The 23,314-nt window shown below is 42.9% G+C and overlaps 2 protein-coding genes and 2 long non-coding RNA genes across 6 annotated transcripts; 2 read left to right on the plus strand and 2 right to left on the minus strand.

The window, feature by feature from the left end:
* Positions 1–5,623: 5,623 nt before the first annotated feature.
* On the plus strand, positions 5,624–9,948 carry LOC113578591 (trace amine-associated receptor 13c-like). 2 transcript variants are annotated; one of them, XM_027011951.2, is made up of 3 exons: positions 5,624–5,713; positions 8,298–8,650; positions 9,065–9,948. In XM_027011951.2, exons 2-3 carry the CDS (start codon positions 8,392–8,394, stop codon positions 9,931–9,933), a joined length of 1,128 nt encoding a protein of 375 aa, XP_026867752.2. In that variant the 5' UTR covers positions 5,624–5,713; positions 8,298–8,391; the 3' UTR covers positions 9,934–9,948. The 2 variants fall into 2 exon arrangements, with proteins under 2 accessions (XP_026867752.2, XP_026867761.2); XM_027011960.2 differs by lacking the exon at positions 5,624–5,713 and having other exon boundaries at positions 8,086–8,650.
* Positions 9,949–10,251: 303 nt separating this feature from the next.
* Positions 10,252–14,753, minus strand: LOC113578600. The gene is made up of 4 exons (XR_003410776.2): positions 14,496–14,753; positions 13,966–14,038; positions 11,569–11,665; positions 10,252–10,333 (listed from the first exon to the last, which is right to left on the minus strand). It is a non-coding gene; the product is annotated as an uncharacterized LOC113578600 (long non-coding RNA).
* Positions 14,754–15,089: 336 nt separating this feature from the next.
* Positions 15,090–17,698, plus strand: LOC118242270. The gene is made up of 2 exons (XR_004776730.1): positions 15,090–15,125; positions 16,093–17,698. It is a non-coding gene; the product is annotated as an uncharacterized LOC118242270 (long non-coding RNA).
* On the minus strand, positions 17,281–23,314 carry dhodh (dihydroorotate dehydrogenase). Of its 2 annotated transcripts, none has more exons than XM_027012557.2 (9): positions 23,259–23,314; positions 22,203–22,415; positions 21,646–21,845; positions 20,260–20,342; positions 19,711–19,895; positions 19,381–19,494; positions 18,721–18,874; positions 18,475–18,634; positions 17,281–18,052 (listed from the first exon to the last, which is right to left on the minus strand). In XM_027012557.2, exons 1-9 carry the CDS (start codon positions 23,274–23,276, stop codon positions 17,917–17,919), a joined length of 1,263 nt encoding a protein of 420 aa, XP_026868358.2. In that variant the 5' UTR covers positions 23,277–23,314; the 3' UTR covers positions 17,281–17,916. The 2 variants fall into 2 exon arrangements, with proteins under 2 accessions (XP_026868358.2, XP_026868350.2); XM_027012549.2 differs by having other exon boundaries at positions 19,711–19,898.

The following is a 23,314-nucleotide window of genomic DNA, read 5'->3' on the forward strand; positions in this document are numbered from 1 at the left end:
TTACAATGAACATGAAAATATGGTAAGAAAACAAGACTTCCCAAAGCAGTTACAGGTAACTGCAAATTAAATGTCTCATCATAGAAACTTTTTTTTTTTGTTCAAAATGCCCCTCTGCACACACACATAAATAAGAATGTTGGAAAATTACAGAATCCTCACTAATATTAAGCAAGCTGTTGCTGGGCAACATATAGCCAAATATAAACATAAGCTAATACTGTTTCCTTTCTTGTGATGAGAGGTAGCAAATTAAGATAAATGCTAGTTTTGAACTAAACACTTAAAAGGGTAATTTAAGGGTGTAATTATACTGTCATTTCCTATATCACATGAAATGGAGCATGTTTGGAGTTAAGATAACAGAAAGATTTAAGATATATGATAGGGGTAAAGTTATGTACATTTAGATAAGCTATCTATTAAGAAGCTTACATAGGCTTTCGACACAGTAAAATAACATACAGTACAACATTTATTAGTATAGTTAATAGTATGCAGAATAAAGATTATACTCAAATGTTAAGCAGAGTCTAAATGAATTATATTAAATATCTCTGTAATCCTCCCTCCAAACTTAAAAATAAATAACAGACATAAGAACTGACCTTTAGTAAATTAAAGAACCTTCTGGACATTAATTTAATTTACGCCTGATGAACTACTAAACCATTGACTTTCAGTACAGACTGACACAGGCGTATAATCCAAAGAAGCAGCAAACATCTTGTGACACTAAAGAATTTACTGTAATACTTAAAAGTAGTAGCAGTGAATACATAATCAGTGAATTCATATAAAACATCATCTGAATAACTCACAGATTGATCACCATTGAAATATGTTATGCATTTTATTACTTCTTTAATAGATATACAGCTAATTCGCAGTTTTCAGTAAAACACATTCTTAGTCTGTGAATTATTTGTGCTCTTTGAAATAATTATACTGTTACTGGTGAAGCATGGTTTTGGTTCAGTAAAAAGCATGTAGATTAGGTTAAAATGCAACTAAAATCCAGGGTTTTCACTCACCCCACCTGCATTGTTATTTTTCTTAGAAGATATATATTACTCAAAAAACAATGTGTATGCTGAATACAGGCGGAGGATATTGGTGTGTTCATGCAACACAAGCCTCAAAGCCAGCTTGATATCTAGAGGTAGCAGCCATTCATATGATGTTGATACAACCAGAGTCAGAAACCATATCCTAGCAACACAAGCTTGGTCATAACAATGAGCCAACTACTATGCTGATGTTGGTAAGCTGAGAAGCTTCTTCAAAACGTAGCCTTTTGATACGTACTACACCACAAAGAGCAAGGGGCTCTCGTTCAATGAAAATTTGCGCATTTCTAGAACTCCTCGGTAATACTGTTGGTAACACGATTGGCTTGGAGAAAGAAAACTCTGAGTGAGCGTGGGGCAGTCTAACAGGAAGGCTTTGTCGTTTTAGCCATAAATAACCCTCATTGAAAGTGACTTTCTGCTGCTGGGAAATGTGATTGCTTCATGATAAACACAGTAAATGCAGATGGTTGAGTTAAGTCAGCCCACATAGGCCAGTAGAAATGATAGTTGAGGTCCTATTGGACATAACAGGGAAGAATTTAATGTTGATAAATGGAAGAAATTCAAGTCGTTACCATGTTCACGTTTCCTTATACTTACTATTACATATGTACACAAAGGTTTCGATTACCTAGACTGCCACGGTTGAGGATAAGAACATATATACATATGTTATCAGCTTGTCTTGATGTTCACGAAAAAAAAAACCAAAGAAAAAAAACCTACTCATACACAAAATCTATTTCGAGTCAGCAGAATGGTAAGAGATAGGCCTTCTTACTTAATACGATGCCATGACCCGTCCAGCAGTCAGCCCCGCTACTGGGGATATGTAATTTTGTGCAACCAATCCAACCAATCTTGTACTTCAGTTGGTCACATTCAGAGCTCAGGAGCAGGTGGGAGACCAGGCACGAAGCGGCAGCTGCTGTGGGGAGGTGGGTCCATCTGGCTGCACCGGACCACCCATGCCTTGCAACAGAGTGTGCCGTATTCATCCATGTACTCGAACCCTACGGTGTGTCAGAGACACCACACTACTCCCACCCGCCTCACCTCCTGCCAAACCACACACACACTCAGCAGGAGGAAACAGCAGGAAATTGTGAAAAGGGGTCCAAGCTCACAGCAGGGCCTCAGTCCCACCCCCCCCCCCCCATCCTAGCCAACCCCATAAACTCCCTCTCATTATCAAAGTTCCCTCTCTCACTAGTGTTTTGGGAGACCAGCTTGAATGAGGAATGAGCCCTGGGCTTTCAGGACGCAACAAGGCGCACCATCAAGCCGCAAGTTAGGCAGCGATTTGAAGCATGCTTGCACTGAGAGTGTAATTGCTCTCCAAGTCGTAAAAGGGAAAAAAATTAATTAGGAGAATTTCTACTTTGTGAAGACAGCAGTGCATTCTGCTCTGCCATATCTGTACCCTGCTGTTCCAGGGTGAACCAGGTCATTAGATTGCATTCGTCCAGTAAAATCTTCTTATTTCCCTTCTCATTTCTTCTTTTTTGGACACCAGACTTCAAACAGGTTTGGTTCGTTCTCGCTCTGACTGTGTGTAACCTAACTGGATAAAGACATAGATAAGCAGACACATTAGCATGGTGATGAAGGAGATCCAGGCCAATGGGTGGTACGGGCTCTTAATAAGGCACTATTGATGGGGATGCGGTCTATTAGAGCCTGCAGATGCATTACAGATGCAAGTGGTTCAAGTGACCTCCAGCAGAGCTCTGAACATGAGCTCCCCACTAGGGGATGACTATGTGTCTCTTCTAAAAAGAATATTTTCCCCTTTTGCATTCTTAATTGAATATTGAAATATTGAAATCAGCCTGCTCACAGGGCGGCTCACACTAGCTACACACAGCCAGTCCTGATCTTGAAAACACTGCACATAAAAGTCATTCTTCTCTTCGTAATATGCAACAGTGATTACCAACTCCCAGTGGCGATGTGGCTTACGTTATGTGAATGTGCCCCAGTGTTCCAGTTGTCATTAACAATTTTTTTGTGCTGTCTCGCTGCGTCACTGTCTAGCAGACAGGTTAGTGGCTGCACATTAGAGTCCCTCTGACTTTTTTTTAAAAATGAATGTTTGGGAACAGCATGAGGTTTTTAGAGGTTAGCTGAATATTCATCTCTGCTATCTCTCCTGTAGAGATTTGATCAATGTGACTCTCGATATCTCATTAGCTAAATTGCTTTAACAGTCAGTTTGGCACTCTGCATTTATTTTCATTGAGCACCAATAGGCCTCATTTCTTAGCTAAAATGTGCAAAGCTCGCAATTTCATCCTTTCAATCTCCTGCTTGATCTGCTCCACCCACTCACAGAATCATGTCCACCCCATTCTGCGGACAAGGTGGTGTGTAGATTGACTGACACGTCATGTTTCACGGCCCCAGGCCCAGAGAGGCGTGTTCCCTACATGCCTACAATTAACTCAGTGCATTTCCTGCAGCACTGCAGCACTCTGGGACTGGTGTTGAGGTCCTGTGAGAACTCTGTCATCCTCCGCTACCAATGAGAAAGCAGTCGGTCAAACTCAGACAGACCCCCAGCAACAGACACCATATGGCACCACTGAGACTCGAGCTCAGGTCAGGCATAGCAAGCCTGTCCCCTGACGGGTCAGAAACTGAAGTTGATCATAACATAGACTCTACTGCCACAAAAACCTTCATGCTGTTACGTGTCTGAATGAGGCAGACGCGTGCAAATCACTACTGATAAGGCTTTATTGAATAAGGGCATTCCCGATACGTTGTCAAATAACAGGCAGTGGTCCAAAACAAAGAACCAGGAGTGCAGGCAGAAGCGCCAGAGGGCATATCCAGAAAACCAATGTATTAGAAAGGCAAAGTCTGAGACACAAAAATGCTGACTAGAGAAAAAACACCACTCAGTATGCTAAGGGGAACCAGAGCAATACTTCAAAAAGACTGCAAATACGAGAGAAACAAATACACAAAACTAAATAAACAAACAGATGTACACAATTAGAAAGCCCGGGATGACGATCTAGGTAGACAATGCTGTGAGGTGGGTGCAGGTTCCGAGTCTTCTACCTGATGGGAGGGGAGATGATGGGAAATCCAGGCCGCGGTAGCCAAGCTGGTAGGAGGTGTGACACATCCACATGACTGCCACTAGAGTGCCTCTACAAAGATGTGCGGATTTATATCTTATGGACCCTGCACATTGCAGTACGTTAGTTATCATTGCTCTAGGTTCATCTGCAGTACTGGAGCATGTCCACATTACAGAATTAAAATGTTTGCAATGTAAACAGTTAACGACGAGCAATGTGAAAGAAAACAAGTGTAGACTAAATGTAAATGACAGGCAATGTAAATGAGGATTCTTCAAGGCCAGTGCTTTTTAATGTATATGTTCTATTAGTCTATATCAAGCAAAAAATCTGATCTGAATAGTAGTAAGTAAATGATTTTATGAATGTTGTGCAGGGCATACAAATCCTGCGACAGCATACAAACAAAATAAAATTATGCAGCATTTGCAAATCACCATGCACAGGCAGAATGTGATGCCATATAGAGTAAACATGATGCTGGGAAAAGAGATTGTGTAGATGTGAGCATGTTGACCAGTACACTCTAGAGGTGTTAAAGATGGTGGTTTCTTTATTTCTTGTGTGCAAGTTCACTGTTAGAAAGAACCATGTCATTTGAACTATGCAAAGAAGAATAGATTTCAGAAATAAATATTATAAGTGTGATTTTCTTAAAAACATGTTGCTTCGGTGAGTTTACCTTATGACTATACAAATATCATAACATGATAAGTATGCATGACATTGACGTCAACTTGGGAATAAAACATTTATCACCTGTACTGCAAATCAGTTTTTAATTTCTGATTAGCGAGGGGTTACATGCAGGCAGATTTACATGCTAGTAGAAGAGAATGAAAGTTATTTGGCTGTAGAGATAAAGAACTGGAGCTGGACACTTGGGTGTGTATGAATGTAAGCACATTGTGTGTGAGGGGGTGTAAGGTGGAGTAGTGAAACAGATATAGGTCACAGAAGGAGAGAGAGAGAGAGAGAGAGAGAGAGAGAGAGAGAGAGAGAGAGAGAGAGAGAGAGGGAGAGGGAGGGAGAGAGAGAGAGAGAGAGAGAGAGAGAAAGAGAGAGAGAGAGAGAGAGAGAGAGAGAGAAAGAGAGAGAGAGAGAGGAGACTGTGGAGCTGTCATTGTGGGCTTGAGTTTGAGCAGGGGTAGTGAGAGAGAGAGAGGGTGAGAGAGAGGCTTGAGACAAACAAATCAAAGGGACAGATCATCACATGACACCAACACAGCAAAAGCACTTTTTCAGGGAGGAGTGTGAGGAAGAGGAGGAGAGAGAGAAGCACGAAGGAAGAGGGAAGGGGGAATCCCCACTGTGAAGCAGAGGCAGCTGAAGTTGTAAAGACGACCATTAAAATGGATGTGCTGCCCATCACACCCTGCGACATGTGCATGTCTGCCGGAGACAGTATGAAATGCCTGCACTGGCCCTGGACCTAACTCCACATCCATACTAGGCTCACACAGATGCATCGCTACATCCATGGACTCGACTCTGTCCCCTCACATGTCAAGAAATAACAATCTATTTCCCATCAGCCAGCATTTGCAGGTAAGTATACTGGCTCAAATGGGGATATATTACAAATGAGATACTTGGATTTGTAATTTTATTGTCTAGACATATTTATAATATTTATAATATTACCTTCATTTCAGTTCAAAGAGGACAACATTTGTAATTTTCTTTTAAAAATTACATTAAGTAAATGGGATGAAACAATAGTAGTATACAGAGACATAGTGAGTTCCTGTTTTGGGGAGGTTATTCTTGCTTTCCTATGTTGTTATTCCAGGCTAAGCCCAAGCAAGATAATGATCTCTTTGGCATTCGTGTCCTACAGTATTGCGATTATCAGAAAATGAAACACATACATTTGCCTTGTGTAAATGTTGTTATTTATTACTTATTGATCGCAGACATATTCCGTTTGTTTTGGAATATGAACAAAAAAAAATTACTCTGCAACCAGGAGTGGGGTTATAAACATGCTGTATGTGATTGTGTTTAGACGTGAGTGTTAAAACCGTGAGCTCAGCTGAGTGTTATTTTACTGCTCATTTTGTATATGTTGTAATCAGTTACAACTATGCTTGACAGCTTCTAAAATGAATTCATCCAAACCAGAGGATCGGCCTAAAGGTGAGAGGTCAGCGGTCACAAATTAGTTATTTAAGAGTAGAAATGGCAAGAGAGAAATGGCTCTACTGGGCTGCAGGGGTCACACTGCCCCTCACTGTTATACGACAGGACTGTCTACCCCAGCCCACAGCCTGTTCGCCTTGCGTGGGCCCTTCTGTCTCACTGAACCAGCACCGTTCCGGAACCACTGGGCGGCTCTCCTCCACACGCAGCCGCTATATACCCAGCCCCTCCACGCATCACCTACCTCACCTCCTTCTACTCGGATTGTCTTGGTTACTGAGTTTGTTCTGCAGCCTGTCCCGTGAGCGAGCCCTGCACTTTTAAAGCCTGTTCATGTCTTATTTATTCAGCCAACGCACACATACAAACATCACACTCAGAACATTAGGCCGAGATTTAAACCAAGCCATTTATGGAAATGCAAGACACGGGGAAAGTTTGCTAAAGCACGTGTGTTGAGGAGATGCAGACTTGTTAGACAAAGAGGCGGAGTAAGTGCTTGTGCGTGTGTGTATGAGAGCGCTCGGCTAATCGCAGCATTGGAGCCCCTGCCCTGGCTCGGTTCCTGTCACCAGTGGTCTCAGCTAGCTGCCTCCTCCAGCGCTTAATATTTCGCTCGCAAAGTTGATGTCGGCGCGGCTGGCCACGCATGCCTAACAGAGCAGCTTGGGGCGGCGTGCGCGCCGTGTAGACAATGTCGCGGTGTAGCTCTGAAAGCGAGGTAATAGCAGAGGAGGTGGCTGAAGTATTGAAGTGGCGAGATGGGTAGAAACTGCACGCTTTGCACACCAGGACAGCGTCTGCACACTGTCTCTGCCTCTCTGTGGCTGCCAGGGTGCTCACACGCGCACACACATATTAGGGGAGTGTAAACACGTGCAGTAGTTCACAGAATCTTATCTATGTTCCCACACTGGTTTTCTCTGTGCTGCTGTGCTCCTTTGCATGAGGCTGCAGCGGAAATGAGGTTTTCTCACACTTGCAACAACAACAAAAAAGTCTCAGAAGTTTTCTCAGCTGTCAACTTTCATTGTCTGTAACGGAATAGATCAGCAAAAATCGGGTTTACACAATTTTCGCCAGATGTATTCGATCATCAAGGATATCTTCATTGTCTAATTTTCTCCTTTAGATTTGCAGTGGAACAAGGCCTAAAGTAGCTAGCAAGTAATGTAATCAATTAGAATTTTACAAGTGTCATGCCAAAATCATCAAAACATTTACCTCAAATTGTTATCTATACAAAGGGACAAAAGTATCACACAATGTCAGAAACCACAAGTCTGTTTCACATTAAGTAATAGCTCGATGTGGTTTGGGGCAGATGTGTTAGTATTTCAGCATGCAATGTTCATGATGTTCTCTAGTGAGTATACATTTCCCTTGTTGGTAATTATTCTTTTAACACCTGAGACCAGTCAGTTCCTTCATGCATTGTACTCAAGAAAACAACATTGGGAGACAAACAGAAGAGGCCAAGGTTTCTGCTTACACTAACAAAGGACCTCTGATTCCTTTCATCTAAACACAAAGACAGATTAAGTAAAGCATGAAAATTGATAAGAGTTATCAGCTAGATTTAAACAGAAATACAACACAAAAGATTTGGCTGCCTTGCCACTCAAGAGACAGAGATTATCATGGGGAAATAACATTGCCAGATGTAATGAAGACATGTAGAAGCCTTTAAATTGGCCTTGAAATTCTCTCATTCAAACTGTGCTATTATTTATTGAGGGTAGCCACTTTTACTTTCACAGACATGATGCACTGAAACAATGGTACATAAAATACTATGTATAACCATGGCAACATCTGATTTTGCATTATGGGTAAAAATAGACAACGTTCTCATTGCCATGTCGCAAGCAACCAGATAAACCATTAGACATTTTGGTATTCAATTATATTCAGTTCTATTCTTCATGAGTTCCCTTTTCTGTGGGAATGCTGAATACACATCTTTTTTCATTCATTTTTTTTCCCGCAGCGTTGCCGTCAAGCAAAGGAATCAGACGCCAGCCGCGGGTCCACTTGGGATCTTTCAGCACCTTTCTCTCTAACGGATGGCTTGGTAGCACGACATGGCTAACGCCAGCGTGCCCTGGGGGACCGGGGTGCTAATGGGCCTCGCGGACCCCAATCAGACAGTGGACGGCTCGGCGAGAGGGGGCCTTCCTCTGGTACCGCTCTGCACCATGTGTTGCTGTGGCCTGCTCAACCACGCACTGACCGTGGTATTCATGGTCACCTTAGCCTTCGCCATCGTCATCGGCAACGTGGTCACGCTCACGGTCTTCATGCAGACGCGCCAGTCCCGCACGCCACAGGGTTACCTCAAAGGTGCCAGCTAAGATTTTCACACTACGCTGCACGCATTGACTTTTTAACAGAGCTTGCAGTCCAACTTGCAGTCCAGAAGAGGGCTGTATGGAGCACATTTGGATAGAGTTTCTGACAGCAGGGTCAGATCGCTGACTCATATGAGCATAAATAAATAAAATTTCAGCTTGCACAGATAACCAAACCAATATTAGAGAACGTGAGATCAGTTTATTCTCCTTAATTTGTGTTTATGCATAACAAAGCCTCCGTACACCTTTCAAAGGCCAAAAGGACAGGACAAAAAGCAATTAGTGAAATTTTAAATTTGGCATACATGAAGTTCCACACATTTTATACCTAACAAAATGAAATGTTGACGAATGCTTGCAGTCCAGTGCTAATGTATAATCTCTATACGCTTCTGGTTCCCAGTATCCCTGGCAATAGCTGATATGATTGTGGGAGTCTTGGTGGTGCCATTCTCGGTCTACACTGAAATATCGCTCATGGTGACCAGTGCTCCTCCAGTGTGGTTCGAGGGTGGAGCCGCAGCCCCAGCGAGAGGCGGCTCTGGCTCCACCTCCTGGCAGCCGTGCATGCTAATTGGCCCAGTATTTGCCAGCTGTACCTTCGTGTCCATCAGCACCATTTTCCTCATGACGGTGGAGCGTAGCGTGGCCATCCTGCGGCCGCTGCACAAGGACACACTGGTGACACGACGGCGGACGTTGCTCCTCATCCTCATCTCGTGGGTGGGCAGCTTTCTGCTGGCCAGTGCGCCACTCGTCCTGAGCGCCAACTTAACGCTGGAGTACAACGGGTGCAGCCGCATGTGCAACTACGTGCCGCAGCCGGCCAACGCCAACGTCATGCTGCTCTTCCCTGCTTTCGACTTCACCTTGCTAGGTGGCACGCTGGCCGCCAACGCACTCTCCTTCACCTGCATCCGCCGCTATGCCCACAAACGCAAGCGCTTGTCGGAGGGCGGCCAGGGGCCGGAGGCGGCCGCCAGTGGGGGCAGCAGCCTCCACCGGCCTTCTTTCTCAGACATCAAGGCAGCCAAGACCATCGGCATCCTCACGTTCGCCTTCACCGCCTCATTCTCGCCCATCGCCGTGTTCGTGCTGGGAAACGTGGTGGGCCATGTCTGGTGCGATTTCTCCTTTTTCGCCTTCTGGATCCTGACAGGCAATAGCTGCTGCAACGTCATCATCTATAGCATGCGGGACCATCGCTTCAGGAAAGGGGTGACGCTACTCTTTCAGAAGGACCGCTCACCCCCGCACTCTGAGAAGAGCTAAGCTGCTCAGACAGGGAGCCATATACGTCGCCGCCTCCATCTCTGTCTGCTGGGTTCCCGCTCAAGAGAACGTCAGAGTGCTTTTCAGGAATACCATGTACTTCAGGGACCAAAAGCGATCTAAACTGTGCCATGGCCTAGATTTTATTATTTAAATCTAAAGAGTCGTGCCATACTTGATGATCAACAATTTGGCAGAGGCAGCATTTTAAAAAGATTAGATTTTGCACTTTATTCTGCCCTTTAGGAGTGGATTTTTTAATTTTTTAAGATATCATTAAGGGCACATTTTTTATCTGTTTTTCTGATTTTCTGTTTTGGACTTGTGAAAGTGTGTGGCTTCTTATCTGTAGAGATGCACTGGTTATTCAGATCATTGTTGACAGAAGCCTCTCAGGATTCTGTTTTCAGAAGCAGAAAGATAGTTGTCTTATTACACAAATGGCATTTGTATTTATTTACCACTAGTGCAGCCAAAATGCTTTCCTGTAAATTAGTGTTGTTTTACTCTTCCACTAACAGATTGACATAGTAGACAGTGCTTAGCTGATTAGCCTAAATTCCAACAGGCAACTCTCTTTGGGGACTGTAGTATGTCATAGAACACAGAAATGTTCAACCAAAAAGACAAGTTTGGGCTGAAAATCAAGGACCATTGACTCTGGTCTACAGTACATTCAGGTCATCTCCTTTGCAAATCTGCTGCATATGAAATAATTTTTATAATGTAATTCTTTCTATTACAAACCAGTAAACTGTTACATTTTCAAAATGCGTTAATATCATTAAACAAAACCACAAATTTCTGTTATGATGAAACACTAGCAAACTAAAAAAAATTCCACACCCATTGAAACTTTATGCTTAATCTAAATCTAGCTGCAGTTAATTTTCTGTGGATGCAACAAAAAGGTTTAACTAACGTGATAAACATTGCCTGAGTATTTTTGCTGTGATCTATACTCAGAACACCATAATGCATTTTCTTAGTGTTGCATTGTTCATTAGCTGATGATTTCAGTTTTTTTTTTTTTAATAAATATGTTTTCAAATGCTGTTTTCTCAGCATATTCACTGAAGCTAATATTACGAGACAGATCATCTGGCAGCCCAGTGCTTCTGTGTTCCGTCTTCTGTCTGAGCTGCAGGACTAAAGTATCTCGGGTTACTTTAACCACCTCAGGATTCAACGTTTTACTTGTTGTGTCTAAGAATACAATACTGAAGGTGTGTATGCACAGTACAGTGCAGACAACATGTAATGCATGCTACATGGGCTACTGAATGTAATTGGGCAATGTAAGTGAATTGTATGATTTGATTTGGACAGTTTCTTCACATTCTGTCCCAGTAGGTGACCTCCCAGTTGGTTACTTCAACATTAGCCAACAACAAAACAACAGTAACTGGAACACGATTTCTTTGATGCCCCCGATGCGAATGTAATACAAATTCTATCTTCCTGGTATAAAATATTCAGTGCATATGATATGTTCCAGATATCGCATTTAGTCAGTATGTATGCTTCTTCTAGGAGCGTAAAGAACGCATATACAGATGCCAGACATGCCCTGATGTGTGCATATAAAGAAATGCATTCATAGCAAGAAGCTACTTAAATAGCTGTGAGTCTTACCTCAGATCATGCCAGTTCAGGACTAATGATGAGAAGAACCTTGAGGAGTTCAAACGCAGCGTCCCAGGGAGAGGGAGACACAAGGACAATAGCGAGCCTGGTTGAGGAGACAAGACGAAGAGTACTCATCACTGCAGTCCTATGAAACACATCAAACCTGCAGGCATATGCAGCCATTCCCATCGCAACGGGGTTAAAGGAAGGTACTCTGTGAAGGACAGCACTGAGCAAGAAGTGGGAGACAACAGAGAGCAAGAAAGGCCATAGAAATTCAGAAACAAATAAGGAAACCCAATAACATGCAACACTGCTGATTCAGAGGTTCATCAAACTTTGAAACTTAAGCCTAAACATCATCTAAGTTTCACTGCTGTATATCTTGTGGCTACTCCTACTACTGAATTTTTACAGATGTGTTTTCACTTTAAAATTTTGCAGTGGGCACACTGGCAATGACATGTTTCTATACGCATAATTGGCCTGAAAGAATTGCCTCATGCTTTGAGTCAGCGCAACGTTTGTATGTAGGAGAGAATCTTATTGGTCCGTATTGTTTGCTTCCCCAACTGTGTCGGGTCACAGTAGCATGATGTAACGGCTGTCACTTTCGCCTGCTTTTATCCCATTCACAAACAAATACGTGAAACAGCAACGCCGTTGGCAAGGAGACAGTTCAAGATGCAGTCAACACCTTTTTTCCCGCAGTCTTTGTCTTTTTATAGTCCATATTCAGTTTGGGATCTCTTAAGGGAAGATACAATTGAACGCAGGCCACCTGTGGCCTTGAATCACTTGTATTTACAGGCAACAGTGGCAGCATCACAGACTTGCTGCAGGGCAGACAGTCACTCGCACTAACCCCTAACCACACCACACCCCCACACCCCTCGTCAGAGCTGCAAACATAAACAACCATAATAACCAAGACGCGTGAGTCATTGGGTTTAGGCATGCTCAGCTGGAAATGATTAGGATGAGAATGCAGAGAGGCCTTGGAGCTATAATTTCATCAATGTGGACTGAATCTTAAAAATAAGTGGAAGATTCATATAATAAACAAACGAAAAGAAATAAATGTAACTGTAATACACAAAGATACAACACCAAGAGAGCAAGAGAGGAACATTTTCCTTCCTGTGAGGACATTTACAGAATATAGGCAGAGCCTCTCAAAATGAAACAGAAGACTCAATGCTAACTCTTCCAAGGGCACAGACTTAGTAGGTTAACTGCTAAACAATTTGCATAGAGCTGAAATTGCAGTAGGCAAGGACATCTGTCTCAGAAAGGCCCACTCACAATGGCTTTTATATTCAGTATGTCTATAAATGAATGCACAAGCACTTCTGTCAGTGATCTAAATCTGGTTTTGAATCTTAGGCAAAGAACAGACCATTATTTATCTTGCAAAAATGATTTACTATACCAATTTGCACATTAAATACTCTCAGCATGATTGGCAGATTAACCACATCCAGGAAAGTATAATAATTTAATGTGGCCTATCTCTGGCCTCTCAGTTCCCAGAAAAATTGGGCGCACAGAAAGAAATAATAATAATTTTTTAAAAACCTCATGGAAAAATAAGCTGAATATTTCATCAGTATAACAAATTAAGGGGGAGGTGAGTGCGTAGGGCATGAGCACTGGGTGACTTACCCCATGGTAAGTGTGCAAGGACTGGGTGTCCTCAGAGAGAAGGGGCCCTCTGACACCTTCTGATTCTCATACACTTGCCACACAGATTACTCCCTTAACCATCAACTCGTAGGTACAGGCAGAAGTTAAAACAGGACAGGCTAGCTGAACTGAAGTCAGCACCCTGGCAGGCTAAGATGGCCATCAATCACTCGACAAGCTTTCAATGACCTTGTAACCAAACATCTCCAAATAGTCTGTACACTGAACGCTTGCCTGCACTTCACTGTACTCACAGTCATGGTTTGCCAAGGAGAGCCTGTTTCTAATTTCATGACCCCAGCACTGTTATAATCCTCTCCCGATCTTTCAGCTGGCTTTCCTGGCACATTTGCGAGATGGTAATTGCCAGATAATGAAACAGCTCACAAGCGTCCAGTACTAATACAGCTGGAAACAAACTGTACCAATGGAGCCTTCATACTTATTAAGACTCGGGCTCCATAATCCGAACTCTCACTGGAGTGCACACAGTGCTGGAGTGAGGCACGTGAGCCGCAGGACAGGACTACGTTCCTGTTACTACGAAACGAAGTAGTGGGTTAATATTTTGTGCACTAATTCGCCAAGCCTGTACTGTTAAGATCATAGTATAATGTTAGAGTGTCAGTGCGTAGTGCGCAATGCTCAAGGTGAGACTGGTGAGCCGTCAAGGGTCAGTGAGCAGTCCGGTACTGAAGACTTTTCATTCGGTCTTACACTAACATGCTGTCACCAGAAGAATCTGTCACCAGCAACACCTGCAGCTGTCTGCTGTAACTCTTCATCCCTTCTGTAAAACATTTCAAAATAAAATGCAAAAATGTATTTATTGTTGTGAACCATATGTATTTAAATAAATGTAAATAAATAAACTACAACATATATGAGAGTATGACACAGATTATGTCATACACAGAGTATGGCGTGCTACCAGTTTGCTATCTTAGATATCTGTCCTGTTTGATCTTTGAATGCTCCAGAGCACAAACTCTGAAACATCACTCAGGATAACTGAGTGAACTGCTTTGGGGGATACTAAGCAGATGCAATTAAAGCTGAAACTATATCAACTCCATTCTAGTCAGGATAAGTACAAATGTAAGAATTTTTACAAATGTAAATGCTCCGAAATGTTCCCAGCACCTGATTAGCACCCCCTTTTCTTTGCATCTCTGGCTCCCTTTCTCTCTACAGCCAGTGGTCTTGTTAAATCAACATGGATAGTCTAGTATGCTCCGAGCTGCTACCTCTGGTCAAGACCCACAAGGCTGACAGGCATGCAGGGGATTATGTCATCATGGGTCCAGGCGAACAAGAACAGCGCACGCTTCATCGCCCACGGAGTCAGCTAGCACCCGCCTTCAGGCCAGCCATGTTCCCAGCTATCTGGCTTCAACGTGCTTCTCCACAATGCGCTCCATGTGTTTGAGACACGACGCCAAGAAGCCTCAGGGCAGAGATGATTGATGTCAACATGTCTCCTACTTTAGCGTTATTATTAGACAACACGATGTGTTGGTTCAAACACATCCTGAGCAAAATGCGCAAACCATAAAGTAATTGTTCTTGCTTTACTTTTCATATAGTCAATGGCAAAGTGAAAAACATAAGTTTACATGTACTCATGAGATAGTGACTTTCACTATCCACCCTTAGGCTGGAAGCTAAGCTATCCACAGAGCTATTGTCACATGACTCAGTAGAAGACACTTTCGCTCTTCTGCTGTAGTTCACTGGCTACCATTTTGGGACTGCACCAGACATGCTATCCTTTATAAAACGTGATGAAAAATCTGTCATATGGAATAGCTTTACACTGACTTTGTCTATGCATGCACATTGTCTGGAGGTGTTCCGGTAAATGTCAGGCAGGAAGGGTAAGAGAAGGTGGGGGTTTCCTGTTTGGCTCCTTTAATCTGGCTGGGCTCACTGGCCTGGGTGAAATAGGAACATAAAGAGAATGGCACGGTGAAATACATACAGTCGTGGCCAAAGGTTTTGAGACTGAAACAAATTTTGTTTTTCATAAAGTTTACTGCCTCAGTTTTTATCAGATGTTTATATGGTATATAGTGAAGTACGATTACAAGCATTTCATAAGTTGTTTGACTTTTTATTGGCAAATACATGCAGTTTAAAGCAAAGACGTCTGCAATTCACCTTGGCATGCTGAATATCAGCTACTGGGCAAAATCTTGCCTGATCAGTGCTTGGAGTTGATCAAAGTTTTTGTTTGTCCACCCTCTTTTTGAGGACTGACCACAGGCCAAGGAGAATGGCAGAAGTCTTAAAAAAGAAGGGTCAACACTAAATATTAAGACTAGATGCATAGGTTAAAACTGTATGAAATGCTTATAATTGTACTTCACTACACCATATAAACATCTGACAAAAGGATCTAAAAAAAAAAACAGGCAGTAAACTTTGTGAAAACCAAAATTTGTATCAGTCTCAAAACCTTTGGCCATGACTGTATTTTGAATGAAGAGATACATTTTACTTTTGATAATTAAGAATAGCAGTTGTCCTCACAGAAAAATCTCTGATTCCACTGTCTGTCCCAAGTAAAATAACCTTAAAAATCTGAGCACTCATTCTATATATCCCGTATGCATGTTTTGTATGTGTATGTTTATATGTACGATTTATATTTATGTTTTACTTTCATTCTTGATACTCAAATAAATTTTATTACATTTAATACAACTGTACATCTTTAACTCAAATGAAGGAACACTTCTTGTGTTCTTCTCTCACTGTTTCAATCTCCCTGCTAGCAGTAAGCATCAGTCAAACATAAGAGACCTGTTCACAAGCTTCATAGACCTGTGTCCTCCATTTCAGCTGGGTGGAGGATCCATGACAAGAACGAGATCCATTGTCTTCTGCATGATTCAAGACAGAGGGGAGAGGCTGAGAGAATTGGGATGGCATTCCAGCCCTTGTCTACGTGGTGCACGTTGCATCTGACAGATACTCAATCAAGATCTGAGAATCTCGCCTGGGTCCAAGTCGCCCAAGTTTGGGGTTCGGCGCGAGAGCTCGAGAGTGGATCCGTGCCAGTGCACATTTGCTGGCGCATCAGCAGGTGCCCTCCAGTCAAAAGCAGTGCAGGCAGCCACGGCCAGGGATGCAAGAGCTCCTCCAGGACGTATGTGACAGTATATACTCCCAGCATGGATGACATCCAATTACCCAGTGAACACCGGGGCGCAGCTCTTACGCTGCTGATTACTAGCCCTCTGACATAGCCCTGAGGCTCCTGCACAGGCATGAGGTCTGCTGAGGAGATGAGCAGATGAACTGAAGCCTGCGAGAGCTCTGCTTTCACTGCTCCCCGATGTCACAGCACTGAACGGGGCACACTGGAACATAGAGGGGGTATTATCAAAATGCGCCGCCGATTTTATCTGGACAAACGCTGCAGGATGCCAAAATTCAAACTGTTTAGGAAAATACAGTTGATCAGTTCTACAACATGGTTTCCAAGTAAGCCTATATACACCATTATTTATATTTTTTGGTAAAAAAATACTAAAAAAGCCTGAGGTCACCTCCTCAGCTCTTATTCAACCCCAGTATACATATATACACAGATTTACTATCATCACTGTGTCCACCTGTGAGATACACACCTTACCCTTTTCATCCATTTCCGTCAGGGAGTTGTTGGATGGTGATGTGTCTGTGTGTGCCCTGTCTACCAACCTACCTGGCTCTTCCCATACAGGACGTGAAAAACAGTAGCTGATGAGAGTGATGCTTAGCAAAGTGATGGGAGTAGCTGTGGATTGGGAAGAAAAAAGAGAAGAAAAAATAGGAAACGTCTTCCTAAAACTGACCCAACCAAATTTTAACAATAACAATTTTCTCAGTTGGTTACAATTGTATGTAGAGAGTCTTAAATAAACACTCACACAGTAGATGGACAGGGGAAAGAAAAATGAAAACTGCTTTTAGATCTACGTAAGCAAGCCTGTGGAAAAGTTCCTCCTCACATTTGAACTGGTATATAATCAACAGTTGAGGAGGTTTTGAAACATAAGCAAGACATAATTTATTAGAATAGACACATTTCTGTGCTTTAAAATGTTCTGCACTTTATCTAAATACATTTCTATGTACCAGTAACAATGACATCATATCTTAACAGAGAAATGTGTGTGCACAATTAATTGGTACCCATGTGAATTGTGGCTGTAATATATGACTACAAACCACATTTAATATTTGTTCAACATTTGTCTTTTTTTTTTTTTGGTAAGAAGGTAGTCCTGACATTACTTAGCAATTCTATAACCTCAAAATTATTTGAACATTTCTAAGACGCATCCTGATATAGCAGGCTCAAATCCCTGCCAGTCATCTCCCTTCCACCTGAACAGGCTCTACTGCAGCCAGTACTTGAATTAACGCAGAGCTGATTGTTTAGACAGGCAGTCACATTAGATCAAAACCATCCCCCCCGACACCTACGCAGATGATGTATTCCTTTAAGTCTGTGTAGCCGTCAGTCACTATACCAAGACCAAAATGGAATGCAGTCACATCAGCCCAAGACTATGTGACGAACCAGCAAACGAGACCAGCTAATGACAGTCAGTTCCAGTTCGGGTAGTTGGCATCTAACTGTAGCCAGAGTCATTCCCTTCCAGACCGCCCTGGAGCCTAGCTTTCTGGCTTTCCCATGGGATCAGGACGTGGACGAGCAATGTCCTTCTCGGGAGTGTACGATGAAGCTCCACCTTCACAAGCCCTGTGATCGGCGCCCACTGCTTCCGACACACTACTGAAGCCTTGTGCCCTGCAGAAACCACACAGTGCCTCACGGGTCAAGTGACAGCTGACTTATAATTAAGAAGTAGGTTTGTACATATTTTAAGTGTAATAACACCCTTACTCATGAATAGGTAATATATACTTATATATGTAATATAAATACATTATATATATATATATATATATATATATATATATATATATATATATATATATATATATATATATATATATATATATATATATATACACATACATACATACATACACACACACACACACACACACACACACACACACACACTAAACCATGCCTGAAAACAGATTCAAATTCATAATAAATATATCATACGTTTCAACTATTTTAGTTTGTGAGACAAAAAAAAGTTTTTTGACCAGTGTAAAGTACTGGAAGAATATCGGCGAATCAACGGCAAGAACGCTCACATTAAGAGCTCATGCAGTTCCCTCTTGATCTTGCTGACGACCGGATGGCCGTGGAACACCAGTGCTGTGTAGAGCTGCACCAGAGAGGCTCCAGCGCGGATCTTCTCCAGGGCGTCTCGTCCGCTGGCTACTCCGCCCACTCCAACTATAGGCACCTTCCCTGCAGGCAAGCATTTAGAGTCGTCGGCGAGGCGCAGTGCATGCTGGGCCTCGTGGACCCTCAGGAGGGCACGTTTTTGTTTTTACCTTTAGTCAGGGCGTACATCTCCCGTACTGTGCGTGTGGACAGCTCCCTGAGGGGCAGGCCGCTCAGCCCCCCGGCCTCCGTCTTGTTGGGGTCCTGCAGGCTGTCCGGTCTGGACACGGTGGTGTTGGAGACTATTAAACCATCCACGTCAAGCTAACAGACAAAGGTAAGCAAGTCAACACAGTGTGTAATTTCATGTCTTAAGAGATCTTTGTTTAGTATATTATGCAGAGTACACTGTCTTATACAGAGTACATTGTCTTCTTGTTTATGTGGATTTAAACAATGGGGAGCTGACACTCATAAAAACTTTTATACCAGATAACACCTAATTATACTACAGGTTTTTCCCCAAAAAGCTTTACTGAAGAATCCAATAAATCACTGATATGTTAAAATGTTACTTAGCTTGCTAGCTAATAAATATGCCTGTTGGGTTGTTAATAGACCTGAACAGCAATTTTTAACAGGGAAAATTTGAACATGCTAGATTCAAAATAATTAGTAATCTTTGTCACTATTAACATCATTACAGTCATCCTACATTACAAACCACCAAGGTAGAAACTAATGTTAGTTTAAAATAATCATTATTGGATGCATTCCATCTGTATAACTACTTGCTATATAACTAAGTATAGAGCATGTTTATAACTGACCTCTGTGATGACTTCAGCAATGTCCTGCTTGTCCTGTTCAGAAAGATCAGGTGCAATCTTTACCATTACTAGTGGTCGTCGTGTCCCTTGCAGAGAGTCTCGCTCTTTCAGGACCTGTGCCCGCCCACACACACACACACACACACACACAAATACATCACAAAAGAACCTTTCACCAACTAAACTGCTTTGAAAATGCATTCCAGATTACATAAAAATAGAATACATCACGAGAACAATAACAAGGAACACTAACACTCAGTGAGGAGAAGGAAACCAACCAACTCCCAACTGCAGCACAAAGCCATTGGCTTCGGAAGTCTGCTCTACCTTGGCCAGCAGATGGTGCAGTTCTTCCTTGCCCTGTAGATTTCTGAGGCCAGGGGTGTTAGGGCTGCTGACGTTCACCACCAGGTAGTCGGCCAGAGGGCCGAGAGCCCGCACCCCCTCCAGGTAATCGGCCACGGCGTCAGTAGACAGCTTGTTCTTGCCGAGGTTGATGCCAAGTGGCTTGCCTGCTGAGGGAGCACAAACAACCCAGTCACGGTGGGGCCACCATAGCAACAGCACAGTCAACACGTCCTTAAACGACCCTGTTGCAGAGCGGGGCGCCAGCACCCTCGACACTTCCTCAAACAGCTGCAGAAAAAGCAGGGTGTGTGTGGGGGTGTATGTGTGTGACAGGCGTTAGCAAGAGCTCACTTTTCTTAGCAGGTCCTATAACACCGCCGTTCAAGTGGGAAAATGGAATTCCTGGATTACCATGTGTTTCCATTTCATGTCAACATTTGTCAGGGTTTCACAGCAAAGAACAAATTGCAACTGTAAAATCATCTACCATGTGCAAGGCCAGAGGACGGGACACATAGTCAGGTTTACCTTTTGTGAGTTCTGACTGAACGTCTTCTCTGGCTTTTAATTTTTCATAAACGGCCAAAATGCCAGAGCTGTTGAACCCATATCTGAAACACACACAAACACACACACACTGTCAATTTGTTATTAAGGCTAATTTAATACCAACCAGTGAAGTCTGATATGCGGTAACCTTCAAAATTTTCAAATCAACTTTAAAAACCTTTAACATTAGGTTGATCAAATTACTAAAGCATCCTTCAAAGACAAATTAAAAGTATTTCAGAATCAAATATGAAGCATATCATTCTCAAGGCAAACTGTCTCACATCTGACACCATTTGGCTCACATTACTCTCAGGTTGTGTTTTTTATCTTGTATGCTTTAGGAAACTGTGAGATTTGGTAGTCGACTATTAATCCGTAACCTAGCTGACATCTTTCCCATCAGTCTAAAATGACAGTAATTGGTTTTGACTGCTACAAAAACATGGGCAGGGGATGGAATCCTCTGGAATCCTCCCTGAATTAAGAATCATGCTCAATTACTACGGCATCAGTACAATGACTGTAAAAGTGCAAAGCAAGGAATACAAGCCGTCAGTAGCTGTTCTCAGAGAAAGGTGTCAAAATACCACAGGAGAGGGTGTATAATGAATGTTACGCAGTATGCGTACCTAAAAACGGATTTGCCATTCAAAACCCTCAGCAGTGACACTGAACTCTTACGTTGACGAGAGCGTGCCCAGCGTCTTTTAATTCCCTAGGAGGACCCTGCCGGATCCTTTGATACCAGTGTGAGACACATGCCAAAGCAATTCCCAACTGTGAATTTTAACACAAGTCATACAGCACAGACCCATATTTTGTGTTTACATTCTCCATACTTGTCTGTATGTCAGAGTGAAGTGCCAGCAGATGTTACTAATTCCGCCAGGTCAATTTTGAAACAAGCTGAACAAAGACTGCAACTCATTTACAGAAACTGTATAGTCACTTGACAGAGTACACAATCACTTCAGCAGAGCTTTAGGCCTGAGAAAGCATAATAACGGATTTCATGAGGTAAGTTACAGCTCATGCAGTCCCGCATGCAGTATTCCAGCACCAGTTTTCATGATATGTGCAATAGCCACAGGGGTTCTCTGTTTTGCACAGAGGCCCATCACAAGGAACAAGCTTGTGCCCCTCAGCATATCTGGTAGAATTTCCCATCTGCCATCAACTGGCCATTAAAGCAAAAATGAAACAAACAAACAAGCAAAATGGTGTTAGAAGAAAAAGACGGTACAGCTGAACCTGACACACTGGATTACACTGCCTAGCTGTAAAACAATACTTCCCAGGCAAGGTCCCAGATTCTCTCATGATGTCATGTTTTGAGGACTGGATAGCAGCCCTAACGCACACCTGTTAATGACCGCCTGGTCAGCCTCCAGTCTAAACAAGCGGGGCTTGGGGTTGCCCTCCTGGGGCTGAGGCGTGACCGTGCCCACCTCCACGAAGCCAAAGCCCAGCTGGTAGAGGGCATCGACTGCCTCCGCATGCTTGTCAAATCCTGCTGCTATGCCCACGGGGTTCCTGAACCGCTGACCCATCACGCTCACCTCCTGGCCAAACAAAAGTGGCAAGCAAAACATGCACAGAGCAGCACTGTCTTGCAACAATGGGAATCATGTCTGGGTAGTATTAGGCTCACTATCTCAGACAGCTTCAATGTACAACATAGCTTCAGTGTACGACATCTAAATCTACAGATGCTTATAATCACAGTTATAGCAAGTAACAGATGAACGAGTAAAGGTAGCAATACGGAACTCTACATTGTGGTACACCATAGTCCCACGTACAGTGTTTTATGGTATACGATCCAGGGTTAGTATAAAGCATAACAAGCATTCCAATGTCAATTAACACAATTAGGTTCCAAAGAAACCCAAGCAAAGCAGAGTACTCCGGGCACTGACCAGTGAGGCAGGATCCTGGTAACGGTTTCGGGGCACCAGCCCGAGGCCAAGAAGGCGCACGCTCATGACGTGGGCTGTCTCCGGGGCAACCAGCCTCCGCAAGGCGGGCATCAGAGTGGCCGCATAGAAGTGCTCGTCCCCGCTGATGGTGAGATAGCCCAGGAAGAGGGCACCACCACACCCCACGATCTTTACTGCCTCCTTCAGTCGCTCCTGTGCAAAGCAAAAGACCAGCTGGATGATCTGGGCAGGATATGCAGTGACACACTTTCAAATGTCTTATACTGTTTTCAACAGTGCATGCACTGCTGCACTGCAGTCTGTCACATGATATGAGCATGGATATCGTTTAACAGTATTATCAAAGTGGGCTAACCTGGAATAAAAATTGGAGAAAATAACAGATGCAGTCTGTCAAGAAAACTATTATCAACAACCAACCATGTCATTCAATTACTACTGAGATCCTTAATTTAGCATTTGTCGCAACCCTATAACAGCACAAAGCACTCTTCTTTAAACTTCTTTAAACTACTGTCCATTCCTGCCCATACAGAGCGTTTCTTTATCTTGATGTCAACAGGTCTATAGATTTCTTTGTGTCAACGCTCACAAATATCTCAAGTAGTGGGATAGTACTCTGGTACTAATCTGGGGGTCTTAATTGCGCAATACTGGTGGATTACGTGCGGGTGCAAGCATAGAAGAATAGACCGGGGTCATTGAGATAAATCTCACCGGATTACGCAAAACGATGGGGACACCATCTAACTAGACAAATAGCATTTATGTACGTTCGTGAAAGGTTGAGAGACAGAGACAGAGCAGAAAGAAAAAGTTATCTGGCTAGCGCGAAGCTTCCGTATATTTCGCTGTGCCATGTGCAGCATTCTGTGGAAGACTGAATAACGTTTGATGTTAAACGTGTCATACGTTACATAGTTATGATTGCTGTATAGTTATAATTGCTGTATCGTAATGTTTTTTTTCTTTTTGATACGGCTGCAGCAGAGTTGTGTTAATGTTAATAAAATAATTTAGAGGAGGACTATTTACCTTCAGCAGTCCCGCCATGGTGGCTCACGTTATAAATACGGCGGACTAAGTCTTCC

This window comes from Electrophorus electricus, chromosome 1 (genome assembly GCF_013358815.1).
Source record: "Electrophorus electricus isolate fEleEle1 chromosome 1, fEleEle1.pri, whole genome shotgun sequence".
Taxonomy (NCBI): domain Eukaryota; kingdom Metazoa; phylum Chordata; class Actinopteri; order Gymnotiformes; family Gymnotidae; genus Electrophorus; species Electrophorus electricus.

Bases quoted from the DNA above. Each gene is read 5' to 3' on its own strand.
- LOC113578591 (XM_027011951.2), top strand. From the start codon at position 8,392: ATGGCTAACGCCAGCGTGCCCTGGGGGACCGGGGTGCTAATGGGCCTC. The intron at 8,651-9,064 runs GTGCCAGCTAAG...TCTGGTTCCCAG, and splicing joins GCCACAGGGTTACCTCAAAG to TATCCCTGGCAATAGCTGAT.
- dhodh (XM_027012549.2), bottom strand. The intron at 19,899-20,259 runs GTAAACCTGACT...GTGCTCCCTCAG, and splicing joins TCAGTCAGAACTCACAAAAG to CAGGCAAGCCACTTGGCATC. The intron at 18,053-18,474 runs GTGAGCGTTCTT...TGGTTTCTGCAG, and splicing joins GAACTGCATGAGCTCTTAAT to GGCACAAGGCTTCAGTAGTG.